This window comes from Pituophis catenifer, unplaced genomic scaffold (genome assembly GCF_029215685.1).
Source record: "Pituophis catenifer annectens isolate HBS135680 unplaced genomic scaffold, rPitCat1.0.hap2 SCAF_14, whole genome shotgun sequence".
Classification (NCBI taxonomy): Eukaryota; Metazoa; Chordata; class Lepidosauria; order Squamata; family Colubridae; genus Pituophis; species Pituophis catenifer.
This window is the reverse complement of record NW_027256894.1, coordinates 2,519,923-2,535,327: the sequence shown is the minus strand read 5'-3', so window position 1 is coordinate 2,535,327 and position 15,405 is coordinate 2,519,923. Positions and strand designations below refer to the sequence as shown.

The following is a 15,405-nucleotide window of genomic DNA, read 5'->3' as shown; positions in this document are numbered from 1 at the left end:
TCCACACCACAAAAGCAACCGATCCCCCTCATCTCGATAGGCACAGAGATGAAGAGAGGCTAAGCACAGTATCTCCCTTATTAATGAGAGGAAATTGCCACCATCTTTGGTTTCTGGTCAGAAGTGGCCTGGGCTGGTTCAAGGGCTGCCTAGAAGCTTGTGTATCAAGGACAACCAATAAATATTATCAATTCAGCAGTAAGTAAATCTTAGATTCATGAAATGTGATGGTTGAAAGGGATTTTGGAGATCATCTAGTCTCATCCCCTGCCCTTTGCAGGAACCTACTAGTGCAGCAATCCTGAGTAATGACCATCCGGTTTCTGTTGAAACATTTTGAGCAAAGGGGAGCCCACCGTAGCACCTTTTCAGTGTAACACCTGTTACCAAAGGCATAGAGTCCTGAGATCCATGAGGCCCCACCACTCCAGGAAGATGATTAGCTCTCATTTTCATGCAATTCCTCATTTTCAATTGGATCTCTCTTGGTAAAGCCTCCACCCAGGGGCTCTTGTTCTATTCTCAGATAATACAGGGGATGGTAATGAATTCATTCCTCTTCTCTGGGACAACCTTTCAAGTATCAGAAGACGGCTACCATGTCTCATTTTTTTAGACTAAGCATATCTGGGTCTTGTCTACAAGCCCCTCACGATGCCTGTTGTTCTTTCTTTGCACAGGACTCTTTCCAGTTCTTCAGCAATATATTGACTTACGGTCCAATAATTGCAGAGGAGAAATGAGGGCTTCCCTTGATTGTGATACTAAACTTCTGTCAACGCAGCCTTGGATTCTGTGTGTGTGTGTGTGTGTGTGTGTGTGTGTGTGTTGCACACCAATCACACTATTGGTTCATGTTCTGTTGTGACCTCCAAGACACCCAGGTTCTTTTCATGTGTGGTCCACTAGTCTCCTCCATTCTATATTCATGACTTCAATTTGCTCTACCCAAATGCATTTTCCATGCTTTGCATCTGTCCATGTTGAAATCCATCTTCCTGATTTTTGCTTATTGTTCCTACTTGTCATGAGATTCTCCTGAATCTTGATATTGTTCTCTAAGTTGATTGTTATCTGCTTATCTTCCGTAACCTGTGTTATTTTTTGATCATCATCCAAACTCATTTATATTGAATAGCACAGCACCTAAAATGGAGCTCTATTGTGCTCCATATATGGTCCTTGGTGATCTCTGAGCTTGGTTGCGGTACCTACAGTAGGTGGGCAATGAAACATCTGCAGGAAAGTGGCCAAACTCAGAGAGCACCAAGAACTTCACAGCTCAACCCTGAGCTATAAATATTCTCTTTTGTTAGTAATCCCTGTGACACCATCTTGTAGCCAGATGTAGGGCTACTGATGTACATTCATTGGATAGGATTGTTCGAACAGCTGTCAGCCTTCCCAGATAAACCAGACAGGAAACACAACCAGAAAAGTTAATTCTACTCTTTTATTATAAAACTAGATGAACAGATTCTTGCAAGTCTGATAGTACAAATCTCTCCGGTTCCTTAACAACTACAGAAGTTAGGGAGGGCTCCTTTTTGGGCCTCTTTCTCTTTCCTTATGCAGCTGTGAAGCTATGCCAACTCTTGCCCGATTGTTTCCCAGGCAGCCTCTGTCTCTCTCTCCCCCCCCCCCCCCACATCGGGTGGCCGCTCACAGATCTCGCTCAGAGCATAATATGCTAGCAAAGCCTTCTTGGATTTAGCATCCTCTAGAATTCCTTTCTTCCTCATATAATTTTATTAAGAGTTTTTTTGAAAACATAAACTAATGCAACATAAAGAGAAAATGAAAGAAAGCAAAAGGAAAGCAAAAAATGCAACAAAAGAAAAAAGTTAAAACAGAAAAAAGATACACAGCAGTGACCTCTGATATTCTTCACAGCAGTTATCAGTACAATTACATTTTAACCTCTCTCTAAAGTTACATCACAGTACTCTTCTTCCTATAACCTATCCTAGCTAAACATCAAAACCATTTTAAAAAAGGGTTTCTTTTTTCAATTTCTGCACAAAAATTCCCTAAGAGGCATCCCGTCATCGATAAATGTGGATAGTAGTGACTTCCACGCTCCAGAATGGTGAAGCTGTTCCGTCGCAAGCGGGGAAACTTTGTGCTACTAAACAGAGACAGCTCACTATTAAAAGGAAGAGACTCACTCTAGCCGAGCTCTGTTCTTGCCGACTGGGCAGAAATGTCCATGTTTCTCTTAGCAACAATCTGGGCATTGTCTACCACTGACTTCCCAGTGAATGACTTTCTGGGCTGCAAAAGATTTGCTTTAAGCTTCCAAAATACAAGAATAGCATCAGCAGCATCTGAAAAGGAGTAAGAGTCAAGATGGTGCAACTGTGTGACAGGTTGGGGTCTTGCTTAATTAACTAAATTTAGTGCATTTGTAGGCCAGTGAAAGGGGCTTTGATTGGGTGCTCAGAGTCCTCAACTTTTTTTGTCCCTCCCTGGGCACACCCCCCCCAAAAAAAAAGTGTTCCAGGGAAGACCCCCCCCCAACTTTAAAGGATGTCTCTGCACTTCTCCGCTGGGGAGAGATAATTTGCTAATAGGGCGTCATCCTCAAAGCCAGGAACTTCCTTATGGGGGACAATAAACTATCTATAGGTAGTCCTTGACTTACAGCTACAATTGAGTCCAAAATTTCTGTTTGTTTTTGGAGACATTTGTTAAGTGAATTTTGACCCGTTTTACCATCTTCCTTGCCAGAGTTGTTAAGGGAATCACTGCAACTGTTAAGTTAGCAACACAGTTGTGGAATGTAAGTGGCTCCCCCATGGACTTTGCTTGTCAGGAGGTCGCAAAAGGGGATCATGTGACTTCTGGACAGTGCAATCGTCATGAGCCAGTTGCCATCTGAATTTTGATCACGTGACTGGGGGGAGGCTGCAAGGGTTGTGTGAAAAATGGTCATAAGTCCCTTTTTAAAGTGCTGTTGTAACTTCGAATGGTCACTAAGTGAACTGTTGCAAATTGAGGACTACCTGTGCAGGGCCGGCCAGCCTCTTTCCACGTGGCAGCTGCTCCTTGACCCTCCTTTGCAGCGTGTTTTCTCTCCTGCAGGTTCGCTACTCCTAATCTCACGTTTGCAGCACCTAATGCAATGCTTTTTGCACCCCTGACCAAATCTCTCCCTTTTCCAGCTGTATCTGCCACTTGTCCATGTTAGTGAGTGCAAAAACCAGGAGGCTGGAAGTCTTTTTTCCTCATTTCAAAATTCACTAGACTTAATATTATCTACTTGCACCGTGAATCTGAGGAGGAAACAATCAAACTAGCTCTCAAAGAACTGAATGCAGAGACTTAGCAAGACTGAGCTGCATGAAGTAAGCAGTTCTTCACCTCTGCATAGATTTCCACCCAACGTAGGAAGGAAAATGCAAAATGAGGGAGACAGGTTGAACCACAGAAGTCACACGGGGTCTCCTGGGCCCTCTTCTCCATTCAACATTCTGACAAACTCTACGTAGACCAGACACGTGGGAGCTTCATCACTTGAGACTTTCAAGAAGAGATTGGACTGCTACTTGTCAGAAATGGTGTAGGGTCTCCTGCTTTAGAGGGGGGGGGGTTGGACTAGATGACCTACAAGGTCTCTTCCAATTCTTAATCTGTAAATGCTATATCACAGAGGACTTAAACCATGGAAAAATAAAAACCCTGGTGCAAAAGGAATGTCAGATCAGCGGATTGGGTAGATTCTCACTCGGGTTCCGAGTATTCTTCCCGCAACCACATCCTCTTGTTCTAGCCTAGGGCTCCCCGTGAAGATTGATTTGGGAGGAGGCCCCAGTTTGGGTCTTCCAAAGGAATCCACACAGAATCAGGCTCCTCTGGATACAAGAGCCATGAACGGGAGAAAGGCCAAGCCAGCCCTTCCTTGGGCACCACCCAAACCCTGCTGGCTTGCCCAAAGGACCCACCCCGTGCCCCAAACTAAAGGCAGCCACCGCATCAAGAGCTCTCGGCCTTCGCGGAGGGCAGGTTCCTCCAGTGCAAGGTGTAAAAGGCCCAGGGTTCAGGAACGTAGATGATGCCGGGATATTTCTTCCGGAGGATCTGGTCATTCCAGAGCCAGCCGATCCAGAGGGCCACCAGCCCCAGCGTGAGGATAAAGGAGTAAAAGAGGAAGCGGCCGTTGCTGTCCATGACGAGGCCCTTCCGCTTCTGGTGCATCACCAGCGCCACCAGGGCGAAGGTCGTGAAGATGAAGAGGGTGAAGATCTGGCCCTCCGTCACCAGGTACCTGCAAGCGAGAGGGACCGCAGGTGGTTCAGGATGGTCTTCTCAAGGGGGAAGAAGGTGTAGCTGCCCTCCAGAAAGGGGGGGGGGTTCTGCATGGGGGGTGGGTGGGGGGAGGACAGACCTGGTCTAATCTGACACTTTCATCCCACCTCATCTCTTCCCCTATACAGCAGTCCTCGACTTACGACCACAATTGAGGCCAGAATTTCAACTGCTAAGGGAGATATTTGTTAAGTGAATTTTGTCCCATCTTACAACTTTTTTTTTGCCACCGTTAAGTGAATCACTGCAGTTGTTAAGTTAGTTGCATGGTTGTTAAGTGAATTGGGCTTCCCCATGGACTTTGTCTGTCAGGTCACCAAAGGGGATCACGTGATTCCGAGATACTGCGACCGTCATAAATATGAACCAGCTGCCCAGTGGCCAGATTATGATCATGTGACCCTGGGAATGCTGCAACGGTCGTAAGTTTTTTCTGTGCTGTTGTAATGTTGAACCGTCACTAAACGAACTGTTGTAAGTTGAGGACTACCTAAAACTGTTTTCAGCAAGCTTTGAAACTGACACAGCAGAAATATTCTTGGAAGGCTGCCAAAGTCTACCTCTACTGCCTCTGGCCAAGGGTCCCGTGGGAAGGAAGCCTCCTTTTGGGGCTTGGAAAGATGCCAGGAGTCAACCTGGGAGAGACGGGGCTGGTTAGAACAGATGCCAGTGGCTGAAGGGACACAAGGAGACCCCGCAGATACTAGAGCACCAAAAGGAAACAGAGAGCAGGCGTCCATCCTGCCCCTCCTTTTTTTTCAGGATGTGTTTTAAAGTTTGAAAAAGGAAAGAAACAGATCCAGAGTTTGAAACAGTCTCTGTGGATCAGTTTGGCAGGATTCCCTTTTCCCACCCACACTTTGCCCCCACAAGATAAAGGATCACTAACTAGAATTGACAGATCCTTCTCTTAACAGCTTAAAAGGCCGGAGATCAATCTGGAGCTCTGTTATCCGCTGCAGAGGCTTTTCCTGAAGGCCTCTGACAGAGAAATGGAGGCCAGCGGTGACACACGCAAGTGGCGACAAGCAGCTGCAGAACTGGGCCAGCAAGGCCTCCTGCTGGGTAAGTATATATATATATATATAGGATATAATATAATATATATATATAAAAGACCAGGTCTTCTTTTTGGGGAAACACAGTAGAACAATTAATTAGTGGAACAGCTGTTCTCCAGACGTTGTGGGGGCTCCATCACTGGAGGTTTTTAAGAAAAGATGGGACAGCTGTTTGTCCAGAGTGGTCCAGGGTCTCCTGTTTGAGCCGGCAGTTGGACTAGAAGACCTCTGAGGCCCCTTCCAGCCCTGTTATTCTATGTTCCACTTGGGATCTTCCAGACACAGGTGTCTGACCCCTGAGATACCAGCTGTCTGACAAGCAGATACACCTGGCTTGGTTTTGTGGCCTTCTCCTGCCACCTTGGGCTCACTTACCAGTAATAGAGGCTGCTGGGCCCAATGAGGAGTAAAGCAGCCACAGGGATTCTTGGCTGCTGTTCTTTGCAGGGTATGAAACAGCCAGAAAAATAGATGCACAGAATGAGGAAGAAGGGGATGTACCTGTGAAAAGAACAAAATTGCCAGAGGTTGTGAGGGACAAGGTGGAAAAGGGCCTCCTGCTGTTTTAACAGCTCGTTTCAGTTCTCCTGGCTTGGCAAGTGGACAGAGTAGCTGCTTAATGGCCTGAAGAGACATTTGAGAGAGCCTGGAAGCGCTCACCCTCTTTTGACCTAATAAAAATACTACTTGGTTCCTCAGTGTCTACATCCTTGAGTATCTAGTGTTCTTAACAGTGTAACCAAGCTGTGAGAGAGACCTATCTTTTTCCCTTCACCGTCTTTACCCCTCAGAAATACCCAGCCACTTCGACTGGACATTTAAGCCAGAACAGGAATCCTGCCAGCCTACAGTAACCATAGACCTGTTCTCACTTGTAAGAAGAGAGCCCCTTTCATCTGGAGGAGTGTAGGAGAGCCTTTTCTGACCGACCCCGTTGATATTCCAAGACAGTTGTATGACTTGAATGGTCAGAAAAGGCACTAACTCAATATTTGTCAATCTTATCAGCTTGAAGATGTGTGGCCTTCCAACTAGCAGAGCTGATTAGGGAATTCTTGAAGTTGGAATCCACACATTGTCAGAGCTGCCATCTTCAGCTTAATGCTTTGCTGGCATCCTGCCATAAATTGTTAGGGAAGGGGGGGAGGGGAAGTAAGCAATTGGTGTATAGAAGGTAGAGATGAGGAAGGGGGAGGTGAGAACTGGCCGATTCCAGCCTTCAAGGCTGCAGCAGAGCCTGGGAAAGGAATGTGAATTGCAACGAGTGACATCAAATAGCCAAGCGCTTCTCAAAACACCAATACGGAATGCCCCTGGATGACAACAGACCAGTCAAGGGGGGAGGGCCAGGGAGAAAGGGGAAATGCTGCAACATTTCACGCAAGAACTTTAGTTCTAGCCTTGCTTTGTTTGCAACCACCAATCCTTAGTGAAAGAACCCATCACTCCAGTCAAGTGGAGTTGAGGGTCTTTCTTACCTAGGGACCTAAGTGGGGCAAGCCTGACACACAGCTTCAAGCTGCTAAGGTTGAGAAAGATTGCCCTGACAGATCCCTCCTGATTCTTAGCCACTTTTTCAGTTCTGTAGCTATCACCTTTGGCTGCTCACTGGCTTCCCGCAGGCAAAAAAAAGATCCTGCGGCTTTAAGGCACTGACCCATTAAAATGAATAGGATTCTTAAAGCTGCAGCAGCAACTTTTCCTTGGGGTCATGTGGAGAGCTGGAAAAAGAGGGGCCGCTTTAGTGAGTCAGAGAGCGCTGGGCGAACACGCATCCTGTTTGGCAAAAGTCCAGGCACTTCTTCTTAATGAAAACAAGGGAAATAACTAGGCTAAGAGCTTGAAACACTTATTACCAATCAAAAATATGGGGAAATGCAATAGAAACAGAAGATTTAAAAAAGCAACCCTGCACAGAAATCCTTGATTTAGGCTTTGATAACTCAATCAAAAACCACTTTTGGCCTGTTGTATCCCTCATGGTGTCAGCATTCTGATGCTGCCATAAAAAGACGAGGCTTGATTTTTCACCTACTTATTTTCTCTGTAGATAATATCCCCTAGGAGATGGGATGGGAGGGGGGAACATTCCTGTGGGGTGAGGTCAGAAGCTGGGGAGACTGACTTGGAAGATGGCCAATGAGAAGATGAGAATTGGGGAACGGAAAGGGAAGGGTTTGGGGGTCAGAGGGTTAGTATCGGCTACGACTAAGTTTGAGATGACATCGAAACCTGACACATCGTTCTTCCAGCCCACCAGAGGGCACAGGTAGGTGAAGGCCTCCTTGGTGGAAAGTCTCACCCAGCAGCAACTCCACAAAGGGGGGAGCAGGAACAGGAACTCAGGTGTAACCAGACTAATTATTAAGGTTTTTAAGAAGAGACTAGTCTCTTAAGACTAAGACTCTTTAAGACGAGACTAGTCACTTGTCTGAAATGTTATAGGGTCTCCTGCTTCAGCAGGGGGCTGGACTAGAAGACCTCCAAGGTCCCTTCCAACTCTAATATTCTATTATTATTCTAATTCTTGGTCAATTAAAATCTTACAAAGATGTCGAGTGGTGGGGAATCCACTGTGGTTTATTAAAATGTCATTATTTATTTATATTAATGCATTTATTAAATGTACCTCCAATCTTCCCAAGGAAAGCAGGGCAGCATCAGGTGGCACAAAACCCTCAGACAGGCAATATGAGAACAAATCAAATGCATTGAAAAAACGCAGCCAAGCAGACCAATATTTCAGGATGTGAAGAAAAGGATCCCAAATTTGATTCCAAGACTTTAGGCTCAGGAATGGCTGATCCTTTTTTGGCCGTTTCTCCTCTTTGTTTCAGAGTAGATGTCATTGTGCGTTTTTGTTCTTGGGAAGGGGCTGAATATTCTGCCCCGAAGGAAAAACTTTTAAGAAGGAAACGAAATGAACTAACCCTAAAGGAGTTTAACACAATGAGTGGCAAAACTCCAAGGGAGGCACCTGAGCTGTCCACCCCCAGCAAATGCCGGCGTCCCTCATGATGCCCAACCGCCCGTCTCTCGCGCCTGCTCAGCCCACAGATGAGGCCACGCTTCTTCTGCAGCAACAGGGGAAGGGAGCTGGTTCCACCCGCAGCCAAGACTCACCACATTGAATGGCCCAGGTGCTCATCGTAATAGTACAGCAGTTCAAAGGAATCGATCTGGAAAGGAAGGAAATGGAAGAGTCCAGAGAGCGAAGGGGCCCAGCGGACAGGCAGCAAAGAGCTCTGCTAAGCATGGCTGTTTGTGACAGATAGTCCTCAATTTATGACCAAAGTACCGCCCAGTTGTAATTTATTGGGGTTGTAAGTCAAGGCACCATGTGACCAAACTCGTTTTTACAATAATTTTTATGATGGTCATAAAGCATGGCCCCTGCCATTGTTAAACAAATCAGGTGGTTGTAACTGAATCCAGCCTATCCAATGGCCTTTTCCCCCTTGGCCATTTTCTTTTGCAAAAGAGCAAAAAAGTAGCAAATTGCAGTCATACGACCATGGGATGCTGCAATTCATCAGTAGCTTTTTTTAAAAAATCTAACTTCCAAGAGTTGTTAAGTGACCAGTCATAAGTTGAGGACTATTTGCAGTTATGTGTTGATTGGGTCCCATTTGTTTTTGATCCCATAAATTGCCCAGAGCTGTCGCTTGGGAGAGATGGGTGCCATATTAAATCATTTGATAAAATAAATTAAAAGATGATAGAAGATAAGATAGATAATGATGATAGAGGATAGATTAGATTAATAGATTAGATAGATGATAGATAGATAGATAGATAGATAGATAGATAGATAGATAGATAGATAGATAGATAGATAGATGATAATGGACAGACAGACAGAGACCGACCAGAGTGTCAGGAGCCACAAGCAGAGTGAACCAGCCTCTCTCACCAGGGTCTCCGGTTTGAGATTTTTGATGATTGGATTCTCTCGGACGGACAGGTGGAGCTGGTAGCCACTGAAGATCAGTCGGTGATTGACAGAGTCCCCCACCAGGTGGATGCTGGCCCCCATGACGAATATGATGATGCAGAGATACACCATGGAGCGGGGAAGGGCCTTGGGGGAGCGCTCCATCAGCTGCACACAAAGCAACCAGTCTGAGGCCGTGGAGTAAAGTCAGCCCCTTCAGCCCCCCCCCCATTCCCAAACTCCATCAAGCAAAAGCAGGAAACCTTCTGCCCTTTCCTTTCCCAAGAGGAATCCAACTCCCACAAACACAGTCAAAAACTGTTCCTGAGATAAAGTCTCTGCAGAAGTGTGGGTGCCTCGACCTAAACCCCCTCTTTGGAATAGCAGTATCCCCCCTCCCCGCCCCCACTGCAGAATGGAGGAAGTTCTCTGTGGCCCCCTTTCCTCTGAAACCGCTGTGACAACCCAGTTTAAGGGGATGCGATGGAGAAGCTGCTGACCCAGGGCTGCCCTAGAGATCACACCAGCCCAATTCAGCCCCTCTGCTCTCTTTGGCTTTGTCAAAAAATCAGCCACAAGTCCCATCACGAGGAGGGAGGGACAGGTGTCTAAATGACAGCCTTCTCTCCCCTAGATCTTATTCCGTGACTCACTCAACCATCTTTTAAACAGTGGGGAAACTGATTTTCTTGGATTAGTCACGAAGAAAAAGCCTGACTGAGTTATATTCACGGAAATGTTGCTCGTTCAACCAAGGGATGTGGCCCTTGCTCCCAGCAGCACTCTGAAATATTACAACCCCTCCAATATCTGTATTAAATGGGGGGGTCTGGCCCCCAAGTTATAGGACAAAGTACGAAGTAAAAGCATAACAGTTCCTAAAGTTCAAACTAGGGAAGGAAAAGGAAAGCAATCTGACCCATAGATGTGTGTCCTAACCCAAAGCCCCCTTCCAACATTCCTCCTTTTCCAAACATTTGGGAAGAAACATGTTTCCTTCCGGAGAACAAGCGACTGCCTGCCTTTCTTTAAAAAGACAACTGGGGTTCCTAGGCAGGCTGGGGGGGGGCTGCACAGTCTGGCTGGGAGAACCCCTCCAGTCCCCTTTGAGGCCCCAGGAACGCAGCAGCGGAGCCCTTCCTAAAAGATGGTCCCCATGATGGTGGGACGATTCTTCACTCCATGGCAAAGACACGGTGCACCTGGCAGTTTCATCAAATGAAGTCGCCCTCCCATTTTGACCCAAGCTTGGAGGAGGACCTGATGACAGTAACACCCCCCACCCCCATTTTTAAACTACAAAGCATTCTGAGCTCTTTGGCATTTTCAAGGGTGGGTGGGTTTTTTGGGGGGGCTCACCTGTCTCAACTTTAAGCTATTTTACTGTTTGCAACAGGTGTATGCCAAGTTTGCGTCATTACCCTGAATTTGAACATATAAAGTAAACCTTATCTGTTGTTGTGAATTCCCCTATGGACTTGGGCAGAGGACAGTTTATAAATGTCATAAATCAATCAAGGATTTGAAGCTGCTTAACCCTTTCCTTTCCTGATCATCTGAAATCTAGATTTGGAAAGGTCTTGCTCCTCCTGCAGCCTTCCCTGGCTGGGTCTCCTTGGAAGATCAACCAGCAACATCAATCGGTCGCAGCCATCAGGATGATGGGTTTGTAGTCTAAGCTATTCACAGACGTATAGATGGACTGCAAGGAAGCCCCGCCCAAAGGTTCTGCTTACAGAGCACTTTTATACTTGATTCCAACACAGGGAGATGACAATTTGAGTGGAACATCTATTGTCAATCACGAGCTTCAGATACTTCAATCTTACCCATTTTTTTTCAAAAGCTTGTGTCAAAACTCATTGTTGCTGACCAAGAGTAAACAAACACTATAGTAAGGCACAACTATCTTGCAAATTGGAACAAGGACATCACAATGTATAATTTCCAGGCAAGGAATTATGCTGTCTAAATTCAAATTTGGGCTTGACAACTCCCCCAAGTTGGCTTCTTCTCTCCCACAGCACCAGAATTTAAGAGCCTGGGGGAAAAAAAGTTGATGCATGATGTGTTTATCGGGGGTGTCAAACTTGATTTCACTGAGGGCTGTATATCAGGGTTGTGTTTGATCTGTGTGTGTGTGTGTGTGTGTGTGTGGCCAGGGGGCATGGCCATCTTAACATCATTTGTGTCGATGCCTGTGGTGGGCTGAGTACTCTGCCAGCAAAAATGGGCTCCCGAGCTCCGTTTTCACTGGCAGAGGGTTGCAGGAGGCTGTCACAGCCGAAAATGGAGCTCAGGAGCCCGTTTTTGTGGGCAGAGGCACCGTGGGCCGTCCTTCACTGTTTCCAGGGCGGCCCCTGGGCCTTGAGTTTGACACCCCTGATCTAGATCAATGTTCCTCAACCTTGGCAATTTTAAGATGTGTAAACTTCAAGTCCCAGAGTTCCCCAGACAGCGTGGATGGCTAGGGAATACTGGGACACCCACACATCCTAAAGCTCCCAAGGTTGAGGAAGACTGATCTAGATGGTTTTGTGCAAGAAGAAACCGGAGAATCCAGCAACTATTTTACCTTCAGGAGAATAAAGGGTGTGATGACATTATAGGCCATGTGAAAATAATCCCCAACGCTCGGCCTGTTCAGGGGAAACCATTCCAGTGGAAGCACGATCTGCAGAGGGAGACACACAAAGAAAAAGCTAGAAGCAAGATAGGGGAGACTGTGCCATCCCTTAATTATTGGTGGGCTTTCTGTTGCAGATTTTTGTTGAGCTTGGCTATAAAGGCCATCTTTGCTTGCTGATATTTTCCTCTGTGTGTTTGTGTGGCTGAGACTGAAAGAGAGAGGGAGGGAGGCAATGTCAAATGCCAATGCCAAGAAAAATTAATCTCAGAGCAATGCAAACATCCTAATCCCAAATCTTCTTTGCAAAATGCATAGTAGAGGATAGGGAGGAGGATTTGCAAGCCACAAACAGCTGACACTGAAAAATTAAAGCACTACCATCCTTACACGCATATCAACCAAGAGGCATATTTACCTATTTGTAGAACATACACAATTCTGACCTCACGCTCAATGCGTATTCAAGAGCTGTACTATTTATGTTCATGTGAACAAGGATGTCAGAGGAGGATAAAGAGATCAGTCTGAAAGTGAATAATTCTTGATTTACTTCCAGGGTTTCTTGAAAATAAAGCTGATTCTGGAAGCTTTGTAATATGTTATTATCCCTTTTAATTTTCTTTCAAATTAAAACAATTTTTAAACATTTTAAAATGAGAACGGAGCAAATGGCCCAGCTGGACATTCAAGAGGAACAGCCTTTTCCCTCTGTCGGTGGGAAGTGGGCTCGGCAGAAACCCCTCCCAGCATGAACCGGCTCCCCACCCACCCAGCTGCTCTGCTGCCTCTGTCCTGCTTGCAGTCCCGTGTTTTCCCTCTTGGGTAAGAGATGACAGAACTGAACAGATCTGATGCAGAATGGCAGAAGAAGGGAGATGCTATTTCAGCAGCAAGAGCAAAAGGCAACCTCAGCCAGTTTCATTAGCGAGTGGGAGGGGAAGGCCACCTCAGGGCGAGGGGAGGAAAAAAGGGGGCCAGGAGTGTTTGCAGGCGGGAGCTCCCTTCCGGGGAAGGGCTGAGGAGTTTGTGGCCCTGTTGTCAGCTGCCAACTTCAGTGGCCAGAGTTGTCATGCAAGCCGAATTCATGCATCTCAATGGAGGAAGCAGCACGGAACTCTTGAGAGCAGAGAACTCACATGGCTGCCTGAACCCAAAATGCTAAAGCCAGGATACAGGTAGTCCTCAACCTACGACCACAATTGAAGCCAAAATGTATGTTGTTCAGCGAGACCTTTGTTAAGTGAATTTTGTCCCATTTTACGACCTGTCTTGCCACAGTTGTTAAGTGAATTGTTGCAGTTGCTAAATTAGTAACACGGTTGTTAAGTGAATCCAGCTTCCCCATTGGGATTCTGACTTTGCTTGTCAGAAGGTAGCAAAAACTGATCACATGACACTGCAACTGTCATAAATATGAAGCAGCTGCTAAGCGTCTGAATTTTGATCACACGACAGTCAAAAGACATCAGTCACTTTTTTCAGTGCTGTTGTAACCTTTGAATGGTCACTAAACAAACTGTTATAAGTAGAGGACTACCTGTATTTGGGAAGGAACCTTTGTTTTTCTGTCCCAGGGCATCTTCACCCGCAACTCCTCTACCTCCTCTGAACCCTTAAGGCAAATCAACCTCATCCCCAGGTACTCACCATGGCGATGGGCCGGCCAAAGTCCAGGACCCAGTTTTGCAGGGTGAAATAAAACCACAAATCAAAATGGAAGCAGGAATCCCTGCAAACATCATCCTTGAGGATTGCTCCATGCCTGGGAGTGAAAGAGGGAAGGCAACGGATGTAATGTCAGAAAGTTAGGCCAACCAACCAACACAGACACAAACTGAGGCAAAGTTATCTTTCTACCACCCTCCCTGTTGAAGGTGGCATGGCAGCAGGCTCCACACCTGTTGACTAATAATTAAGTCATTCTCTGTGAACTGCATCTTGGCCTGTCTTGGCGCATCCCAGAATGCAGGTGTGTCAACCTTTGGCCACCACAGACTCACCTTCCTCAGAAGTTTCGGCAGGATTAAAAAAAAGATCAAACAGCAGCCATGGGGTGTGATGAAAGCTCCAGCTATTTATGCACATCACATCAAAACGGCCTTATCTTGATTTTATTTTAACCGTAGTCTGTGACACCCTTGCCTGACCCAAAGACGCCACAAGGATCTTGGGGGGGGCACCCATTAATTCAAGACCCCTCTTTGTCTCAAAAAGTGGCTACAATTCATGCATATTTTAAGATTCTCTGATTTTTCTAAGGAGACAGGTTGCTTCCTTCCTCCAATTAGCCCACTATCTTGACTTTAAATTCAGAATGTCTAACCTAAGATGGTTAAACAAAATAAGGAGTCTGGCTGTGCCTTTTCAGACGAACCGCCACGTCTGCCATTGTAAATGGCATCATAAATCGTATGGAAGTTTTCAAGAAGAGGCTGGGCTGCCATCTGTCAGAAATGGTGGAGGGTCTCCTGCTTGGCGGGGCTGGACTAGATGACCTACAAGGTCCCTTCCAACTCTGTTCATCTGTTAAATGCTTCAACCGCCCGGCATCCTGCATGCCTTAAAAACGCTGGGAGTGGGACGGAGGACAGGGACCAGAGGTGCCAACCCGGAGCAGACTGAGGGGTCCAAGGAAAGGAGGGCCAAACCCCACACGGGGATCCTATGGGACCCTCGTGGGCTGCCCAAGGGGGGAGGGGAGCCGGGAATGTCCGGAGCCCGTTTTCCTGCAGCCTCCGGGGAGGGAGGGAGGGAGGGAGCAGTCCGGGGGTCGCGGGAAGCCCCTCCGGCGTTCCTCAACCTCAGGCGCGGGACTCCAAGGCCCAGAATGCACAGCCAGCAGGCGCCGCTGAGTTGCAGTCCGCAGCCCGGGAAAGTCCCTGAGCGCGAGAAAGCGCCGCTGCAGAGCCAAAGCCGCGGAGGAGCCGCTTCGTCGGGGCTGCGAAGGGGAAGCGCCGCCCAGGATCGCCCAGGGAGCGCCGGGGGCTGCGGAGCGAAGGGTCCTCGGGGGCTCCGAGTGGCGCGGGGCGGCCGCGGGGACGGCAAACATGCCCGGGTATCCCGCAGCTCCCCTGGCTCCGCGTCGCCCCGCAGGGCTGGGCTGCAACCGCCGCCCCGAAGGACCGCGGCTCGGCTGCGCTTCTGCCCGGGAAGCGGCGCCCTCCCTCCCTCCGTCGCAGGGGCTGGGCCGGCGTGGCGAGGGGGCAGCGGGGCAGCTGCAGGAGGGGACCCGGGGGGGGGGGGGAACGGAGCACCTGCGGCCGGCCGGGTGGCGCCTCCTGAGGGAGGCCGGGAGTCTCTGGGCGGCGGCGGCGGCGGGAGGCTCCCTTCCTGCGGGGCTGCGGTCGCCGTTCATGGCCTCCGCCGGTTGGAAGCCGCCATGCGGGCAGAGACGCTCCGGCGGGGCGGCCGGGACGGGCTGGGGCGGCCCCGGCCTGGCGGAAGGTCTGCTGCCCCCTCTGGCCGCCCGGCCT

The 15,405-nt window shown here is 47.9% G+C and overlaps 2 protein-coding genes across 2 annotated transcripts in view; both read right to left on the bottom strand.

Annotated features, from left to right (window-relative positions):
* The window catches only part of CALML4 (calmodulin like 4), a 15,499-nt gene extending 13,262 nt beyond the window's left edge, over nucleotides 1-2,237 (bottom strand). The window contains exon 1 of the mRNA XM_070953807.1: nucleotides 2,169-2,237. Coding sequence (XP_070809908.1) covers nucleotides 2,169-2,237 — 69 coding nt within the window. The remainder of the gene's footprint in view (nucleotides 1-2,168) is intronic.
* CLN6 (CLN6 transmembrane ER protein) lies at nucleotides 1,435-15,405 on the bottom strand. The gene is made up of 7 exons (XM_070953556.1): nucleotides 15,187-15,405; nucleotides 13,580-13,694; nucleotides 11,879-11,977; nucleotides 9,283-9,471; nucleotides 8,493-8,548; nucleotides 5,745-5,870; nucleotides 1,435-4,267 (listed from the first exon to the last, which is right to left on the bottom strand). Exons 1-7 carry the CDS (start codon nucleotides 15,285-15,287, stop codon nucleotides 3,976-3,978), a joined length of 978 nt encoding a protein of 325 aa, XP_070809657.1. The 5' UTR covers nucleotides 15,288-15,405; the 3' UTR covers nucleotides 1,435-3,975.